A 19,222-nucleotide genomic window follows, 5' to 3' on the forward strand; every position below is an offset into this window, starting at 1 on the left:
GATCACGTGTCTACGGTGTCAACCAGAGTGCCATGGCCCGGGGCAACCCTGACCCTGGGCCGACACTCTCCCACTCTCCCTTGTGGGAGCCTGCATTACACGCTATGCGTGCTGTGCTAGAGCCGGCCTCACACAGCAAACCACCCAGTGCTGTCCGCGACATAGGAACATCGCACAGTGATATCCCCGATGTCACTACAAATACATCAGTTCAAATTCTTAGATGACCCTAAGAATCAGCCGCTGTTCGCCAACTAGGGGCGTTGGGGCTCCGCCCCACCAAGCAGCTGGAGAGGAGAAATTATTTTTCTAATAGAAAAAGTTTATTTCCTACAAATTTGTTTGGTTGTGTTTAAAAATATTACAATGCAATGATTCTTTCAACGTTAATTGACTAATGAAGATAACATTTTAAGTTGTTCGAATGAGATACTGCTGGAACGCCGCAGTCTGACTTGTGCATCGGGGAGGTCTCGGGGCAGCTGTGAAGGTGTCCGAATGAGAGATTTCCCTTCTTCAGTCATTGCAATCAGCTTTTAGCATTTTGGCCACTCCGTTTGAGACCCATTCAGGGCGATGGTGAAAAAGGTGCCCTTGGCTCTAATGAGACGATGTCGCAACGCGAGGTTGCACTGGGGAAATATAGCAGCTCACGGTCTACACGCTCTGGCGGGTTTAACGACACATTTATATTTCAATCTTGATTTGAAGCTTTCGTGACTGCAGCAATCCATACTGTTTGGTTCTTTCGGTAAAGTCACTTAAGTAGAAAAAATAATATTTTAATAACATTTATATAAAGTTACATTTATATTTACGCGATCAGACCCAAAAAGCATATATTATGGATATTGGTCACGAACCCCAACTACGTGTTAAAATGATAGTAATTTAATGCTTTGTGTTTAGTTTGTTGTCCTTCCCCCACGCCTCCGATAAGCACGTATGGTGCTAAAGAAGTTCAACGGACAGTAAGCACAATAAACAATTTCCATTTCGCAACTGCGTATCTCAGAGTAAAATGCATACGCCGTATTATCTCCAACACAACTTCAAAAAGCAAACTGTGGTCCGGTATTGACACACAATGTTGATGATCGACAATAGGGCTGGAGAACTCCCAGATGTTATCGAAAAATTAAACAGGACCCTGCGGGGTGGGCTGGTAGGAACGAATAACCAAAGAATATAAACATAATGTATTATTACACTTGATTAGCCAGGAAAGCCTCACGGAGTCTAAAGGTTTTTGTAGGGTCCTGCCAAGTGTTTGCAGTAGGGGGCGATGTTGCTACACCTAATCGGACGATACGAAGGGAGAGTTTGAGGCCTAGTTCTAGGCTTTAGGCCTATCTGTAGGCTTTAGGCCGCTGTGAGTTAATTTTTAATGTAAATGTTTTAATTATTAATGTATTATTTAAATGTTTTAATTATTAATGTAAAAGCTTTAAATGTAAATGTTTCTATTTTAAAACATCAGGGAATGTAACATTGTTAAACATTAACTCCCTTTCACACACGCGGTGGTACGATACGAAGGGAGACTTTGAGGCCTAGTTCTAGGCTTTAGGCCTAGCTGTAGGCTTTAGGCCGCTGTGAGTTATTTTTTAATTTCAAAGTTTTAATTAAAAGCTATCTCAGGGAATTATAAGGGAGTGTTACACTTGTTTAGCCAGGAAAGCCTCAATGAGTCTAAAGGTTTTGTAGGGTCATGCCAAGTGTTTTCAGTAGGGGGCGATGTTGCTACACGTAATTGGACATCGGACGGACGATATTATTTTTTTATTTCAAAGTTTTAATTAAAAACTATCTCAGGGAATTATAAGGGAATGTTACACTTGTTTAGCCAGGAAAGCCTCATTAATTTAAATGTTTTAATTAAAAGCTATCTGAGGGAATTATAAGGGAATGTTACACTTGTTTAGCCAGGAAAGCCTCACTGAGTCTAAAGGTTTTTGTAGGGTCCTGCCAAGTGTTTGCAGTAGGGGGCGATGTTGCTACACCTAATCGGACATCGGACGGACGGACGATATAATCTATTGTAGGCTGGTTCACTTCGTTCCTACCAGTATAACGGCCCTCTCCTGCTTAACAATTGGGTTCCAGTTCAACCCAAAACGATGTAATACATAACGCGACATTATCATTCGGGTTGTCGTTGAGCATATAACTAACAAAATAGATAAGCAATGTATACAATTTATGTACATTGCTATTTTTTGTGTGTGGTTTTCATATAAGCCCTCTTGGGTTTCCAACTTCACTTGCACCACCTTTTTTAAAGTTGTATTTTATTTGCACTGCTTGTCTTTCGCTTGTTTTTGCGTCTGCGAATAAACAATACAAACACTAGAATACACTGTGTGTATATATATCAACAATTCTTGATATTTCATAAATAGAAATGTTTTTTTTAAAGCTCCCATAGCAAGATGGCCGTCGCCACGACGACCGTTGGCGACGTCACTCGCCCCGGGGGGGGGGGTCGGGGGAGGTTGTCGCGAGCGACCAATCAGCGCGCGGCACAGGCGTTGCCATGTTAACGGGTAAACAAACTCGGGGTTGCCGTGGCAACAGTGGACCCCCCACCTCCCCACGTTATAAGTTTTGTTTAACGCGGCTGATATTCTCATTCAAATGGAGCGAACGAAGCGAGGTGGGGGGTGGACTCCGATAGTTTAAAATGTCTCTGGTGGAGTCCCTGCCGAGGAGGACGGGGCTGCCCAGGGAGGTGTTTCGCTGGCTGCAGAGCCTGGACCTGTCCGTGCAGTTCAGGAACGCCCGCAGGTGAACCTAGCCTGGTTCAAGGGCTGTGAGCGTTGTCACCGCGGGGTTATTTATCTGCGGCGCCGCGTATATTGGATTTAAGATCGCGATTCATCGGTGTTTGGTTATTGTGCCGAACTGCTGGAACGGCTCGGGTCGTGTGAGGGTTGTTTGACCATACTTCACCACGCTGGTCAACGAGGGCTTGTAAAGGTCCATTAGTTCATTTTTAATTTTGATCTAAAGCTTTTGTGACTGCAGGGATTCATATTGTTTTATATTTGTATTATTTTATTATTTCCCTTCTACGTGACTTTACCGAAAGAACCAAGAATATAATTAATTTTTATTCAGAAATACTTAAATTTCTGATTGGACGGATTCGTTGCAAAATATCGATATTAATAATCGCATTCCTCGATTCACAACATTAATGATATAATATAGAACACTGTATAATAAGTTATAACCAATTAAGAAAGAATATAAATACAGTACAGTGTAATTGTACTGCCTCTGTATATCCACTGCTACGTGGGCCATCGGGACAGTTTGACCATACTTCACCACGCTGGTCACCACTGCGTGTGGGGTGGCCCAGGACAAGCCACCGATGTTAGCGAACCCAGGGTCCGCTGAGTTCATAGCGCAGTGCGCTAACTACTGCGCCACCGCTCCATCCCAAAATAACTACGACAATATACATTTCGATTTAAAGCTTTCGTGACTGCAGGGATTCATCTTCTTGGTTCTTTCGGTAAAGTCACGTAGAAGGGAAATAATAATAAAAATATTATAAGACAATACAATATTTTATTATGTTTTATAATAAAAAAAAAATAGATAATAAAAAATACAATTTTATGTTTTATTTTTATTATTTCCCTTCTACGTGCCTTTACCGAAAGAACCAAGAAGATACGACAAGATAATTGTTGATACGTTTTTTGTGTTTTTTTGAAAGCCTCATTTTTATTAGGAGGGTTGGGATGTTTTGGCCAGTTTCATGAACGAGAGTTTCTCTGCGCGTGGGAAGATATTGGGATACCTGGAGAAAACTCTCGTGCCATTATTATTGTATATCATGCTGTGAATTGTGATGGTGTATTTAGTTTTATTACGTGATATGGTTATCGAATGAGCTATTAATTTGATTGTTTTTGGGTTCTTCGTTTATACTTTTTTATTTTGCAGGATAGTATTAATTTATTGGCGACGGATGTCTTGATTTTATTTATTTGATGATTTATTTTATTGCTGCATTTCTTGATTTATTTTGTTCATAACTTCAGAGGTTTGATTATTTATTTATTTTATTCAACGAAATTATTGGCTTAGTGGGAATGAATTTAAAACAATGATTTCAATACATTTATTTTCATGACTTTTACTTTACCATGTTAGTGACATGGAATTCATTGTTTTACAAAGGGTTTTGCCGGTGATACAAAAAAACAATGTTAACAACTCTCCCATATTAAAATTACAGAACATGTATTATCATTCATCTTACTGTACAACCCCATAATTATTAAAATATGTAATTTCTGAAAAGCTATATATTATATTGAAAAATATATTTTTTATCCAGGGTCCCTTAGCTTGGTAAAGCAAATAATGTTTTTGATTGATGGGGAGGTCTGCCTTTGGATGGAGATGATCCATCATTACCATTTGATATTTGTTGACACCCTTCTCATGTCTTTACATCTTGAAGCACATGCCTATTGGTTTAACATTTGAACCAAATTCCCACAAATCTATAAAGACAACAGCAACAACCAATCACTTACTAAAAAACGTACAACTAAATGGTGTATGCCAATATAAACGTTCAATGTATATTTCCTAACAATGCATACGAGTTAATAATAATTTAAACTTTTGATGAGCTCCACCGCATTTGCTTATTCTCGAAGAGACAATGACTCTGAGGCTTGGGGAGGAACCACAGACAAGCGGTGAGTAGGCGCTATCAACAATTGCCCAAACTCTGCGGTCCTCTATGTAGTAAGATGTTTCAGCTAATTATTCATTGTTCACAGCCAATTTAAAAAAAAGTAAGTCTTAAGTCTGTTCTTCGATTGATCTGACCTCGTTCGATGCAGTAATACGGTAAAGGCAGACCTTCCCATAACGTTGGAACCACCAAAGCAAAGACAGTGCGCTCCACTGTTCTGGTGTTGGCTTGAGGCACCTGAAGAGCTTGCCATCAATTACCGGACCTAAGAGTATGCGCAGATGATGACTCTCCAAGGGCTCTCATCTGGTTAAATATACAACAAATCAATTGGTTTTGGGGTCAAAAATAAAGCACCATATTTAATAATATTTTCAGCTGACTTTCATTCGAAAACTCTGGTGTAAATCAAAAAGAAGCATAATATACAGATTTTAATTATATATTGTAATTATATTTGTCCTGTACAAACCCGTGTTTGCTCCGTGCATTGCAGAGACTTGTCCAATGGCCTTGTTCTGGCTGAGATCTTCTCGTGGTACTACCCAGGGGATCTGCTCATGCACAGTTTCCAGCCCGGGGAATCCCTCGCCTCTAAGCTGGCCAACTGGAGCCTCCTGCATCGGGTATGCGCTGGCGGGGTTGGGGGGTTACAGGCGGTGGGGGGGGGTACAGGGGGTGGGGGGCGAGAAAAGCACTTCAAAGGCCTCCTCCCAGCAGTCTATGGGCCCAGACCAGACATTTCACTTGTCGGTACCTCCTGAGGTAGTATAACTTTGGTGGTTTCATATTTATTATGCGGCCAATAACAGTGAATTATGCGATTTGAAATGAGTGGGCTGTCAAATAATAAACTCTTGTTCGCAATAAAGATACATATGTACTACAAAGGTTTTTCTACCTTAGGTGGTAGCAATTTATTATCTGACCCATGGACTGCAGTGGGAGAATGCGTCCAACGTCTGAGCATTTTTCTCTGAGAACGCACACATTGGGTGGTGTGTGCAATGCAACAGCTATTTAATTGATTTTTTTTCCTTCATTTAAGACTCGTTAAGAGTGCTTTCTGCGTTTTTTGTAATCCGACCGGCAGTTCTTCGCCAAACGCGGCCTGGCTTTCTCCAAGGAGCTGACGGACGGGACCTTGCACCGCAAACCAGGCGCAGCAGAGCAACTCCTGCAGCGAGTTTACAGCACGCTCACTAACAGACGGTGCGGATACTGACAGGGCTGAACCAGCGCCACGACTTAACAAGCCAACGTGAATGTCTCTCATTGCTTTTTTTTAAAGGGCAAAGCTCATCTATGTAAGTTAGCCGGGGCCAGTGGTGGAAGTTCCATTATTTCTAATTTCTATGCTGCAGAAATTTGGAAATAATGTTTGTCATCCCATGATGCACCACAAAATAATTTATGTTTAAGGCTCCCAGTAGGCTGGCACTATCACTATGTATGTTGAATGTATTTTGCACCATACATAGCCAACCGTGCTATTCGGGTGCGGGATGAGATGAACTGCCAGCAAGTCTCCCAATATTGTGATCTCTCCAAGGCAGTCTCTCTCTCTCCGGTCCTGCCCGTCGCGACAGGGTGAAGAGTATTACCGGTGGGGAGGGTGGCGTGAGCGAGGAGGGCGCGGTTGGATCAACGGGCACGGCGCAAGAACCCAACTCCGAGGCACCACGTTTCACCGACGCCCGCTACCAGCGGGCGCTCCCCATGCATGCCCGTTCCACGGCGTCGCAGGCGCTAAAGAGCAACGTACGGCTCACGCAGCTGTTGGCCGAACCCAGCGAGGCGGCTACCAGGCAGCGAGCGGAGGTCGTGCTGCGCGAGCATCTTGCCCAGAGGCGGCGGGAGAGGGAACAGGACCCCTGTGAGTGTTACCCCGGCGACAGTTAAAAACTGCTGCGGTGGTAAACCGATACCTCTTTTCCACTGGCGAATCCGAGCCGTGCCAAGGCTGTGCCGAGCCACTACTAGTTAAAGCAATACTACTCCAGTCTATAAGCGAACAGGAGAGTATTTGGTGAGAAATGAAGCCCTGCTTACCACCGCTAGTGTGTCGTTCTCTCCAGGCCGCTTCGACGTGCGCCCCACACTGGGGGAGTTGGCTGTGCGGCTGCCTCCTCTGTCGGTGGAGCGGCCTCGCGACACAGGAAGTGGCGTGAGTCTCACGTCGAGCGTCAACGACTCTCGTCGTGACACCGGGAACCACCAGAGTGAGTCCCCAATCCCTCCCTGCTGGACATATCTTGAAAAAGAGCTTCTTAGCTCATCGGGTTTCTCCTGTCAAGATTCTGATTTTGATTTGTTTTCCCGCAGGGTCGCGGGCGGCTGTTCAGCTGCGCGGAGCGGTGGGGAGTGGCGGGTCCCCCCGGGAAATCCACGTGCGCCAATCTTCAGGCTTCAGCGCCGCTCTCCACTCCACCACCGCCAGCGTCGTCTCCAGCCACTGAGCCCGGCGCCAGCACTCTCCCTCGCACGCAAAGGAGTTTTGGGGGAGAGAGTTGCTTTTGAGGTTCCTGATCGTTGATGGTTTTGCATCGCTGGTGGCTCATTAAATACAGCGCTGCACATAGTGCCGGTATCATGTGGGACACGCGTGCTATAAATTAAACCTTATTCTGCTCATGCCTTTAGAGTGACATCCTAAAAATATGCGTGTGGTGAAGGCAGCCTTAAGCTTGCTAACTCTACCGATTTAAGCGATAGGTTGCTGATATTTAGACCATTTCTTGCATATCGATTTAACAACAAAAAAATATACCACTTGATCTTATTTGTGGGGACAACATTTTATATGTCATTTATTTCTTTGAAAATCAGGGTTGGCAAGGATGTGCTGGGTATGGAAATGACTCCATCCACCTTGGGGCTGTATTTTAACATTTCACACGCAGGCAGGCATGGCAGTTGTTTAAAGAGAGAGCTGTGTCTGGCACCAATATCATGTGAAGGCACGAGCATTGTCAATTCAACGTTCGGCCGAAACCCTTAGGGTGTGACATTTGAATAACATGTATGGGGGGGTTGACAGACAGCCCACCATCAATTTAAGCTCCTCTGATGCAAACGGGCGATCATTGAAATGAAAAGCGTACCCTTTATTTCATTAGCGTTGGGCAGTACTCATCTCCATTGGGGTCTTAATCAGTGATGACAACTCCACATTGCTCTCACGGATATCCGTTCTGTCCACGGGAAGAAAAAAAAAACACCGTTGGTTTCTAAGTGGCACAGCCTTACCGGGTGATGCTCATTTTACTGACCCCAGAGGTATGATGGGGTTGATTATGATGATCATGCAGGCCTAAGTCAGCCCTGAAGCAATATTCGGGTGCTAATACAGGTTGCTTCAAAAAAACGTTAATACTTCAGAGAATTTGCAACAATACCACACGAAATGTGCTTTCGGGCTCTAGAGACCACCTGGACAAGATTCCAGGCATGTGTTGACAATGATGGCGAACAAATGGAGACTCTTGACTTTTTAAAGCTATTAGCATACATTTGTTATCATGTTAAAGTGTATTATCCGTTCTTTTTCCATTAAAAACGATAGTCCCATATAAGTGTCAAAACATTTTTGAAGCAGCCCGTATAATGTTCTCTGCTGTGCAGTTACTCACAGCTCGGTGTATGCAAATGAGAGCCGATGTAAATGGGACATTCCAGTTCGGATCAAAATCGAGGGCAGTTTTATTAAATCAAAGCACACATTCCTTAAACAGCTTTTCCGTAATGAATCTCAACAGCTGCTGGGTAGAGGAATTAAGCAATTCAATGATATTCCTAATTGTAATAAAGACGTAAATTGTATGCATCATCTCCGTCAATCTTTAGCTTTTTTGTGTTGTGATGCTAATCCATTGTGGTTCATGTGTTACAGCCACACTAACACTTATACATTCAAGCCATCCATAACCAAGTCAATATCCACTCTTTCTCTCTTCATACCAACTTACGTAAGTATGACTTCAATTAGCCTAGGAATCACCCTCAATGCGCCATATCTGGTTAGATCTGAGAAGCTATGCTTGGTTAGTACTCGAGACTGCAGGGAATAACCACCTGTTGATGGCTTGGGCTCTGAGGTGGTAATGAGATGGCAGTAGTGTAGAATGAAAGGAATATATGAGTGTGGGGTTACGAGTGATATCCCATCATATGCATGGGTGTTCCCTGGGTCCTTCAGCTTCCACGTTCCAAATCGACAGAATTGGCCACACATGCCCCTGCAGGTCCATCCTGAAAAAAATATATCTTAAAACTGAGTGAGGCTTCTCTTGATAAAGGCTATTATCATTACTATATTAAAAATATAATTCTAATAACAGTACGAGCAACTTACCTAAGGTTATGAAAAAATATATTTTCACACACATGGCATATGTGTGTGTATGAATGTATGTATACACTACATGCTATGCAAATTTAATAATACAAATATGTCATTGGATTGTTCCCACCAGAGCGATAACTAATGGGTTAATATATAAACAAACGCAGGATGCATTTTCTGTTCCAACATAATAAACCCAAAACTTTTCTATATTTCGCCACTGGCCTTCAACAGTTTTTTTAATAGAGTTCCGTCTTAATTTGTATATTGACCGAGAATTCTTGCTCAGCAGCAGCAGCAGTAGGAAGAAATCCTGAATAATATTTACTCAGACTGGTATTCACTTTTGTGATGTACAAACCGAATCCCATTGAACTTGATTTGGAGCTTTCGTGACTGCAGGAATTATTATTTGGTTCTTTCGGTAAAGTCACGTAGAAAGAGAACAACTGTTTAATTATTTCTTTTCTTTCTATGTGACTTTACCGAAATAACTAAAAAGCGAATCCCATTAACATTACTGTACGTGGTAAATATCAGCGGGCTGCGAGATAAAGAGATACATGACATCAACTGTTGGAATCATATTACAGTGGACGATGCACATATAATACAGTATTTCAATGGTGCTCATTTAACATCGCCCCCCGACTTGTCAGATCGGCCCCTTACTGGCAGACATGTCCAGTCTCAGCCCGCTGCTGCGTCCACATTGTGCTGCACAGGGACAGCTGCCACTGGAGGTGCCCCCTGGCTATGCTGCAGCTAGGCAATGCAATGGTTGAGATGAGATGTGATGCAAGGTGCTTTGATTTACTGCGGCATTTAAGTGCCGTATGAATGCAAATTCTTATGCTCGTGTGTGCTTTGCGCAGCACAAAGCGGTGATGCCACCCACATACAGTTTGCCTTGTTTTGTGGGGTTTACACAAACTATAAATCCCACTTCAATTATTTATCTTTACAAACATTAGCACGGTTGGCTACGCACGGTGCGAAAGAAGTTCAACATGCATACGTAAACAATTGCACACACAACACAGCCATTCCAGAAAAACGCAACTAAAAGCCAACATCGCCGGTAAAGAATTTAAATCCTCCCCGGAGTCGCGAACTGCCATGTACAATGATTAAAAACACGCTTATGACACGGACTGAAGATAAGAAAGGAAAAAAAACTATCCCTTCATGGGATGACGTGACCATTAACATTTAGTAGAAGTAATCACACACAAGTGCCGACATCAAAAACATGAACTACAAAGACTCCCTCCGTCAACGAACTCCCCACTACACATTTTTACATGCTTTGCTCCGTCCGACAGAAAATTTATTCTTGATTACGTAGACCTCTGGCAGAGTGGGGCTCAAACCCCCTGCCAAAAGTCCTGACGTCTTCCACAAAAGCAGTGTCTTCAGTCAGAACATTTCTTCAATTAAAACAGTTTTAGTCATTGCCATGTTTTCCCTCGCAAGCACTCAAATTGGTACTCTGCTCGCACAAGCTGGCACATTTTTACAATAGTCCGGTTGATTATTTATCCAGTGGGAACGCTTGTATTTTAGCCTCTTCGTAGTTACAATAAAAGTTTCTCAACTCATCGTGAACTGCCATTAAAGTTGGAGCGATTAAGACAAATCCATGAGGGCAAGAAGGCTGTATTATATCGAGGATTTTACACGTAGACGTCTATCAAAGCTGCTCTTTAGCATAGTGCCACCATCAACCCCACCAGCGCATCAGCAAATACTGGGCAAATCAGTTGGACTATTTTTCTTGTGTAAGTTGAATCACCCTAAAACCGATAAGGCCACAGTGAAGGTGCCACACCACCTAATCAAGTTACACATCCTCTCTAGCCAGAAGTCCCTCCCCTACCATAAGCCATTATGAACCACCCAAGGCTGGGACCAGGCCTTCGAGAGCTCTGTATCAATTGTCCAGCGGGTAGAGATGGTCATTTCACTGTGAGCCTTGCAACAGGCTCGGGAACCGTACCCTTAACCAAGACCTGCTGCTCAGGTCTCCCTTGATAGCCATCACAGCTTTTCCTGAAAAACACAAAAAAAGATTCTGTATATTAATGACAAATTAAAAAATAAAACTTTTATTGTAGACGAGATGGGACAGAAGTGGCAGCTCCGCACTTTGATGGGTTGGCCATGATAGAAGGGTCGCCACCCGTCCTGGTTTTCTGAGGATTGTCCTCTTGTTGTAATGGCCATCCTGGGTTATCTGTAAGCCATTCTGAATGATTACAAGTGCCGGTCTTTGTCAGTTGCGTAATAATACACACCGCTCAAAACGATGAAATTACATGTAGATCTCACCCACTTTCGGCGTTGTCAGATATTCTTCTCTCTACGAAGAATATGTCCTGGGCTTTTGTGCCTGAGTGGTGGCAACCCTACTCAACAGTGGGCGACTGACCTACACTTCACAGCACACGGCATCTACAGAGTATCTACATGTGACGTCTACAACCTCCCGGTGTAGGAAGGTGGTGCGGGGCAGCCTTGGCTGAGTGCAGGAAACAGCTAAGACATTTTTCAGGGTATTTTTTGATAGTTGCTCCACCATTCCCCTGACTATATTCAAATCCCCGGGCCTCGCCACGGCCCTGTTGGTCAGCTCCCTGCTGACCTCGTCAAGAAGCATGAACCATCGCATGAACTCTGGTCATCCTTGCAGCGGCTTTTGGCTGGCCATCGAACAAGGACGGTCACTGCATCGCTCGCTTTCGGGTGCGCTTCGGAGGGCGTCTGGAAAACTCTTCCTTCCGATATTAAGACGCCACTGGAGCTATGTACTTTTAAATCTAGATTGAAAACTAATTTGCTTAGAACTGCTTTTTGTGTTTAGTTTGGTATCCTTCCCCCGCACCTCAGATTCGCGCAGTTGGCTGCGTACGGTTCAACATACATACATGTAATTACATAAGGGAGTTGGAGGTGAGGGATCAGAAGGGGATGATTGGTAGCCCCGTGCCCAGGGGAGAGAAGGGGTTCACTTTGGCCCACATGAGGGCATCGTTGAGGGAGATGGCCGACTTCCCGTCCTCGAGAAAAAACACCGGGCCCTGTGAGTACACACCATCGTCAAGACCATCATCATCGTCAGCAACAGCGGCATCATTGCCATCACCATAGGCAACAATAGCAGCAGCAGCAAATTGATTATTCTCAATTATCCGCAGCAATAGTATCATCATTATTACCACCGCCATAATATACAGCAGCAGTATCATCATTACCATAATCATACTGGTGCCCAGGTGTATTGTAAAAAATCCCACTTGCATTCTACAGATGCCTATTGTGTCTGTGCCAAGGTGTATTGCTGAGGCATTGCCCAGGTCTACTGCCCAGATATTTTCCAGGTCAACTGCCCAGGTGTCCCGCACCTGGATGCCGGCGCCCGTGAGGCAGCTGAGCTGCAGGTCGGCGTGGCTGGGCAGGCTGGAGCCGGTCACGTGATCATACCCAACCAGAGCCGCCAGCTCCTCCGAGCCGACGCGCCGCTCCAGATCCGCGAACAGCGCCAGCTGCTCCGGGCTGCGCACGGCGAGACACGACGCCTTGACATCGTGCACCCAAACACAGCCTACAACAAGTGCGCATTTCTGTAGGGCACCCAGAAACAATGGCACTCACGTTCCATAATTGATTTTTTTAGTTAGGTCACGTAAATTATCTGGCCAAATTTCTGTCGCAAAGGCCCTCCACGTCTCGATATAGCCAAACAGAAGCGTTTATGGAGCAATTTCCACATCCAAAATTAGCGACTTCATGGGACATTTCGCTTGAAACTGAGTCAAGAATAATTCGGCGAGAAGACCCCTGCTGTACGGAGATGTGGCAGGTGACAGTGGGGGAGCCAAGGTTGGGTGGGGCCATAAGAGCAATCACCCCCCACCCCCCCCCCCCAACATTTCCTTTGAAAACATAAACATTTTTATTTTCATGATAAAACGCACATCATATTTTTTATTTAGTATAATTATTACAGTAGGTCCACATTTAAAGAGGGAAGACATGTCGAGAGGGTCCACCTCACACGGGGAAGTTTCTAGAACCACCTCTGCAACAATCTCGGGAACAAAAACACCTCGTAAGGTAATGCTTAGGCCTAGGTGTGTTGTTCCCGAACCTGCTGCAGGGCCCACAGTAAATTGACCGTCTCTAACCGCTGGACTATTGATCCTAGATTTGAAGCTTTCGTGACTGCAAGGATTCATATTCTTAGGTTTTTTCGGTAAAGTCACGTAGGTAAAACATTAAAATTAATAAAAGTAAAATAAAATAAAAATCACGACGTTTCGGAGGCAACACAAGCTTCCGTCTTCAGGTGGAACCGTCACATCAAGTAACTTGACACAGCTGTCGTGGCTGTGACGGTTCCACCTGAAGACGGGAAGCTTGTGTTGCCTCCGAAACGTCGTGATTTTTATTTTATTTTACTTTTATTAATTTAAATTTTTTACCTACGTGACTTTACCGAAAAAACCTAAGACTATTGATACCTAGCCGAGTCGTGTGCGGCGGCGGCGGCAGCAGCTGGGGTGGCTGCGGCCGAGGTGGTGCCGGGAGAGCCGGCATGGCGCCACGCGTCGAGCTCGCGCGCCAGCTCGTCCACGTGGAGGGGCACGGAGACGTCGCGGCGCCGCAGCAGCTGGCTCGTGTACTCGTAGAGCGCCGGCACGACGGGCCAGTAGCCGCGGCGCATCGCCCAGAGCGCTCCCGCGTAGCCGCACAGGATCAGCAGCTCGTTACGCATGCTAGGCCGAGAAGAAGGGTCGCAGGTCACCACGGTGGCACGGGTTGGGAAGATGTCGGCGGAGGTACGGAGGGAGAAAGAGAGAGGTCAAAAGGTTAGCGAGTGATGGGGGTTGGAGATCGGAAGTCTTTTTGAACACCGTGTGGAATTTTTGTGCGAAGAGAATTTTGGTGAATCGGAAGTAATAGAATTACAGGGTGATCCAGGCGTTGGTCGTGCTGACGCCTCAAACTTCGCACTGTGGAGGCAAGGCTTGGCAGACCACACGTTCGTGAAACTCCCTCCCAACCCAAGGTCGCCGTCTCCTGGCTTGCCAAGATATGGCAGTATTGCAAGTGGGTTTAATTTACATCTCTGTCGGGATTGAGTGTTATCCCCCTCACAAATGTGGGGTTCCTCCCCGTATTCTGGTTTCCTTCTACACGCTCGTTAATGGAGTTGGCCACACAAACCTCCACCATGGTTCCTTCCCTTTGTCCAGCGTCGGAGCTTCCATTCAATGCCAATTCTCTGCCTTCTGGATCATGGCAGGGTAGACCTGCGCAGTGACAAGCTGACCTGCCGTGTCACAGGATTCCCACCGAGACGGTAAGCGTCCCTCACCGAGACGGGCATCTTACCGAGGGCGACGGGGGGAGTTGGCCACTCACCTTGGCAGAGACGGATCTCGGGACTTCCCAAGGAGGCGGTGGGTGGGGGGGCATGAAATGTTAAGCTTTTTAATTATGGCCCAATGTTAATTAAAAAAAAAGTATATTTTCTGCTAGATATCAATAAATTGCAATTTCCTCAATATGGGACGAGAGAGGGGCGGGGATGGAGTTGGGGTGATCATCCCCCATTGCCCACCCAGTATGCCAGGTCGGTGGATACATGGATCTGGGTAGGCATGTGGTTGGTATGGGGGGGGGGGGGAAGTGATGGCCCTGCGATGATGAAACACTCCATCCGGTCTCGGTGGTGGATGTCCCTGTGGCCGGGTTCTCCCCTTTGGATGCTACTCTGCCGTGAACCTCAAGCACGTTCTAGCGACGGAGTTCTTCCCACCCAACTCCTGGTGCCTCCCGACAAGTCTCCGTTGTATCTTCACACTTTTCTGAGCACCCTCGTTTGTTCCCATGTGTTCCCTGAATGTCCAACGGGTGTCTCTGCAAGTCCTTGGGTGATCCCAAGCGTCTGTGGGCGTGGGGCGGCGGGGGCAGGAGGACAGAGGTGAGGAGGGGTCAAAGAGGTCAGGGTCGGGGCCACCACCTGACTTGACTCACTCGCTGCAGCGGTGCAGCATGAGGCGGTCCGTCTGGATGGAGCCGAGCAGCTTCAGCAGCGGCAGCACCTCCTCGAGCGTCCAGCCCTCGCGGCTCATCCGCTCTGCTCCACGGAACGGGAGGGAGAGGCGCACGCGGCGGGAGACGCGTAACAGGTGTGTAGCATCACCTGGACGTATTCGCGCGAAAATTGCCGTCCCCAACTGAAGTGTACACGCGGAGTTAGAATTCATTTGTAGCCCCACCTCCTGTCCTGTATGTCCACCCCCTGTCCTGTAGCCCCACCCCCTGTCCTGTAGATCCACTCCCTGTCCTCTAGCCCCACCCCCTGTCCTGTAGCCCCACCCCCTGTCCTGTAGCCCCACCCTCTGTCCTGTAGCCCCACCCCCTGTCCTGTAGCCCCATCCCCCTGTCCTGTAGCCCCACCCCCTGTCCTCTAGCCCCATCCCCCTGTCCTGTAGCCCCACCCCCTGTCATGTAGCTCCACCCCCTGTCCTGTAGCTCCACCCCCTGTCCTGTAGCCCCACCCTCTGTCCTGTAGCTCCACCCCCTGTCCTGTAGCTCCACCCCCTGTCCTGTAGCCCCACCCTCTGTCCTGTAGCTCCACCCCCTATCCTGTAGCCCCACCCCCTGTCCTGTATGTCCACCCCCTGTCCTCTAGCCCCACCCCCTGTCCTGTAGCCCCACCCCTTTGCCCTGCAGCTCCAAGTGACGCGAGGTGCCAGCGTGTGCCCATGTGTCCCTCTGTGGGGAGCGGTGGTGTCGCGGTTAGCGCGCTGCGCTACGAACCCGGCAACCCGAGTTCGATTCCCACTCACAGCCAACACCAGTAACAATTATCTGAACTGGTCATGGGCATACCCTAGGTCGACTCAGCCTCGACTGAGTACCTGGTGTGGTGTGTAAACATCACCACGGTGGAGACAAAGGCGGCCGAGTGAGGTGGTGACTACCCACCCCGCCGTGTGCTGTGCCGGCCTTCACAGGTGCTACAGCACTTGCCCCAACAGTCTGTTCAGGGTATACGGGGGATCTTTGTCTTGCAGGTCACCCCGTGTCCCTACATATCCCAGCTTAAATATACGCTGCCAAGCTTGGTGGTGTTCATTCGGACGCTGTCTTTCCGACAGACCTGTTCTTCAAGCAGCCATTCTTCACCTGAGGACGGCTGCTTGCGTTGTGGCCGAAACGTCGTGAAAATTGTATTTTATTATGTTTTATTTTTATTATTTTATTATTTCCCTTCTACGTGACTTTACCGAAAGAACCAAGAAGATGAATCCCTGCAGTCACGAAAGCTTTAAATCAAAATGTATCTCTGCGTTTCTCTAGGTGTGCCCTACGTGTGCCCGCATCTCCCCCCGGGTACCCATGTCCCCCATGTCCCCCGTGTCGGCGTGTACCCTTGACGGCGGGGAGTCCGATCTCGAGCGCTCGCTCGGGCGTGGGGGAGAGCAGCGCGTGGCGCACGGCGGGCTCCACCTCCCCGGCCTCCGCGTGCGACTCGGCCAGGGCGGCACACTCCTCCAGCGTGGGGAGTTCACACTGCGGGCACCCGTCAATACACACACACACAACGCATGTACACGTAAAGATGCAGCTCCGCCTCGTGGTGCTACCCCCTCTACCCCCATGGTGCCGCCCCCCTTGGAGCAACCCTCGCATGGTGCCCACTCCCTCCTCTCTGTGGTGCCCCCCCTGACCCGTGGCCCCCCTTGGTGCTAACCCCCACTCCTCATGGTGCTGCCCCCCCCCCCCCAGCCTTGGTGACGTCTCCCCCATCCCCCGTGGAACCTCTGACCTTGCGGTGGAGCTCGTCGAGTTCGGTGCTGCTCCCCGTACTGAACGCGCAAAGCTGCACCAGCTGCTCCTCGCTGTCGGGGATCATCTTGAGGAGGTCCACGGCGAGGTCCCTGCGTCCCACACGCACGCACACGTGCACACACACGTGCACACACGTGCACACGAAGACAAATGCTTGGAATCGATCGATAGCATGCAAAAATGTCCAGCTTTGCGCAGAAATACCCAGATCACTCGAATAAGCCAACATCTGTGTTTTTTATTATCTTCTTTTACACTTTTATCCGTTTTGAACCACTGAAGAACAGCTCACCCCCACGTGTCAGAGAACGTTGCGTGGAAGTGGCTATTACAAAACTGGCTTCGGAACCTCTGCAAGTGACCCCTTAGACTCACGAGGGGGCATCAATATCCCACCCACCCTGCTACAGAAAGTGAAATCGATACATTTAAATCTCAACGCTGGAATTTAGGCTCATTTACCGTAATATTTTGTGCATGGGTGTGTGTGTGCAGTTATTGGCGACAGAGACAAAAAAAACATCAAACAGACTACACTTGAAAATCTGGTTGAATCACTGGTGGCCAAAAGCTCAGATTCGAACCCAACCTCTCAGCAGCGCCAGCTCAACACTCTGACCTCTGTGCCGCCCGGCCGCCTCCAACACTCGGCATCATTTTTAAATGTTCGCCACCACGTTCGGGGAAATATTCACAAACACTTAACATCTCTGGTGAACGCTCAGGGTATCTAACCGAAGCAAACCGAGGTCGAAAAATGAACACGAAACATGCGGCACCAAGAACCAGAAAACCTAATAAGAACCACGACGCTCCGTCATGCACCACGGGACACCAAAGCAACTTTTCGCAGAGATGAAAAAGCGCGGTGGAGGAGTGGCGAGAGAGAGGCAGACTGTGCCAACAAACAAGGGTGAGAAACAAGATGGAAGCGATAATTTAGGCGAAATAATCTGGGCTATACCTACTTCCGGTGTAAGGCATGCTGGAAACAAAACAAAGAGCACATATTACGGCATCGTGTCTTCATAGCCGGTGGGGGTGGTGATGGAACACGTGGACGTGCGGAGGAGGATCGTGACCGCCTGTGGCACTAATTACGGAGCACACATTAGTTAATTACAGGACACCCACCCCCTCAGTGTAATGAATACACAGACGTGCACACATGGACAATGGGAAGGGACAACCGTTGTTATTAAGCCATTTGTGGACATACCTAGTGAGAGGAATCGCGTTTGACCTGCGGGGATTAGACATTCCTAGCCGAGTCACTCATCATTGTTAGGGCCAGATCAAAGTATTAAAAAAGCATGGCTGTTGTTATTGTGCCGCCGTCCATTGTCCGTTTCCGAGGCTGCTATGGACCATGGCGGGGTGGGCCAGCCACAGAGCGCCGCTGACGGCCGTTCGCGAGCTGGGACTGGGGGGCCCACTCGTTGCCGCCGCCTCTCGCCGCCACTGGGGAGAGGCTGGCGCCGCCACTGCAGCTGGGCTGAGAGGTGTGGGGGGCCAGATCCAGCCTGCACGGCCCTCCACTGCGGCCGTGCGACATGCGGCGCCTCGTGGCGAGCTAAGTTCAGGTTTGTTTCGTTCTACCAGGTGACAGCTCAACAGACCAGTATGCGTCTCACTTGAAGGAGAGACCTGCGGCATTAGGCTGTCGGTAGGGGGGGGGGGGCAATGATTGCTAGGTATCATCCCAAACGAGTAATTTGCACAGGGGAGTGACCAGGCCCACGAGGCCTCATGGCTCACTATGCCTGGGGACCCAACCGGGCCTAGGCCTTGGGGGTGCTGCTTCTCGGCCAGACCTCAGCCTCGAGCCAGCGAATTCCCGGCTTTCCCATTGTTCATGGAAAACGGGGAAGGGAAGCAAATGGTCCGCGATGAACCCCCCCCCTCCCCTGCCCCCGCGAGACCCCCAGGGGGTGCGTTTTCTCCGCATGACGGCGACCGACCAGCGATTGAAGGCGAGGCACTTGCGCGCCAGCAGCTGGGCGGCTTGGTGAGCGATGGGGGCGGCGGCGCCGCCCAGCACCACCCCGACGGTCACCGCCAGCTCCAGCTCGTTACCCCGCACCAGCTTGGACACGGCCAGCTGACGGGCACAAAGGGCAAAGATCACCCGCGTAGCCTATAGAGGCTGTTGGGCCAAGTGCTGTCAGCGGCTACAGATTAAGGCCGGCGCGGCACACGAGAGGGTAGGTGTTTCCCCACTGGACTGGCTACTCATTTAAGGCTCAGTCAATCCAGGGAAGGCCCGGGACCTGCTCATATATTCG

At 48.1% G+C, this 19,222-nt stretch overlaps 2 protein-coding genes across 4 annotated transcripts in view; one reads left to right on the plus strand and one right to left on the minus strand.

The window, feature by feature from the left end:
- Positions 1-2,619: 2,619 nt before the first annotated feature.
- On the plus strand, positions 2,620-8,213 carry SPATA4 (spermatogenesis associated 4). Its single transcript, XM_078864950.1, has 6 exons — positions 2,620-2,787; positions 5,223-5,352; positions 5,820-5,938; positions 6,316-6,602; positions 6,805-6,948; positions 7,052-8,213. The coding sequence occupies exons 1-6, from the start codon at positions 2,684-2,686 to the stop codon at positions 7,183-7,185; spliced, it is 918 nt and encodes a 305-aa protein (XP_078721076.1). The 5' UTR covers positions 2,620-2,683; the 3' UTR covers positions 7,186-8,213.
- Positions 8,214-10,146: 1,933 nt separating this feature from the next.
- Positions 10,147-19,222, minus strand: part of WDR17 (WD repeat domain 17) — a 35,906-nt gene continuing 26,830 nt past the window's right edge. Inside the window, exons 22-30 of one of the 3 annotated variants that reach the window (XM_078864948.1) lie at positions 18,899-19,038; positions 17,902-17,922; positions 16,915-17,026; positions 16,517-16,658; positions 15,114-15,216; positions 13,595-13,849; positions 12,476-12,626; positions 12,009-12,151; positions 10,147-11,123 (exon numbers count right to left, since the gene is read on the minus strand). In XM_078864948.1, the coding sequence (XP_078721074.1) occupies positions 12,032-12,151; positions 12,476-12,626; positions 13,595-13,849; positions 15,114-15,216; positions 16,517-16,658; positions 16,915-17,026; positions 17,902-17,922; positions 18,899-19,038 (1,044 nt within the window). In that variant the 3' untranslated portion in view covers positions 10,147-11,123; positions 12,009-12,031. Of the gene's footprint in view, positions 12,152-12,475; positions 12,627-13,594; positions 13,850-15,113; positions 15,217-16,516; positions 16,659-16,914; positions 17,027-17,901; positions 17,923-18,898; positions 19,039-19,222 lie in introns of all 3 variants that reach the window. The other 2 variants (XM_078864947.1, XM_078864949.1) reach the window with 2 other exon arrangements.

Source organism: Lampetra fluviatilis, chromosome 19 (assembly GCF_964198595.1).
Source record: "Lampetra fluviatilis chromosome 19, kcLamFluv1.1, whole genome shotgun sequence".
Classification (NCBI taxonomy): Eukaryota; Metazoa; Chordata; class Hyperoartia; order Petromyzontiformes; family Petromyzontidae; genus Lampetra; species Lampetra fluviatilis.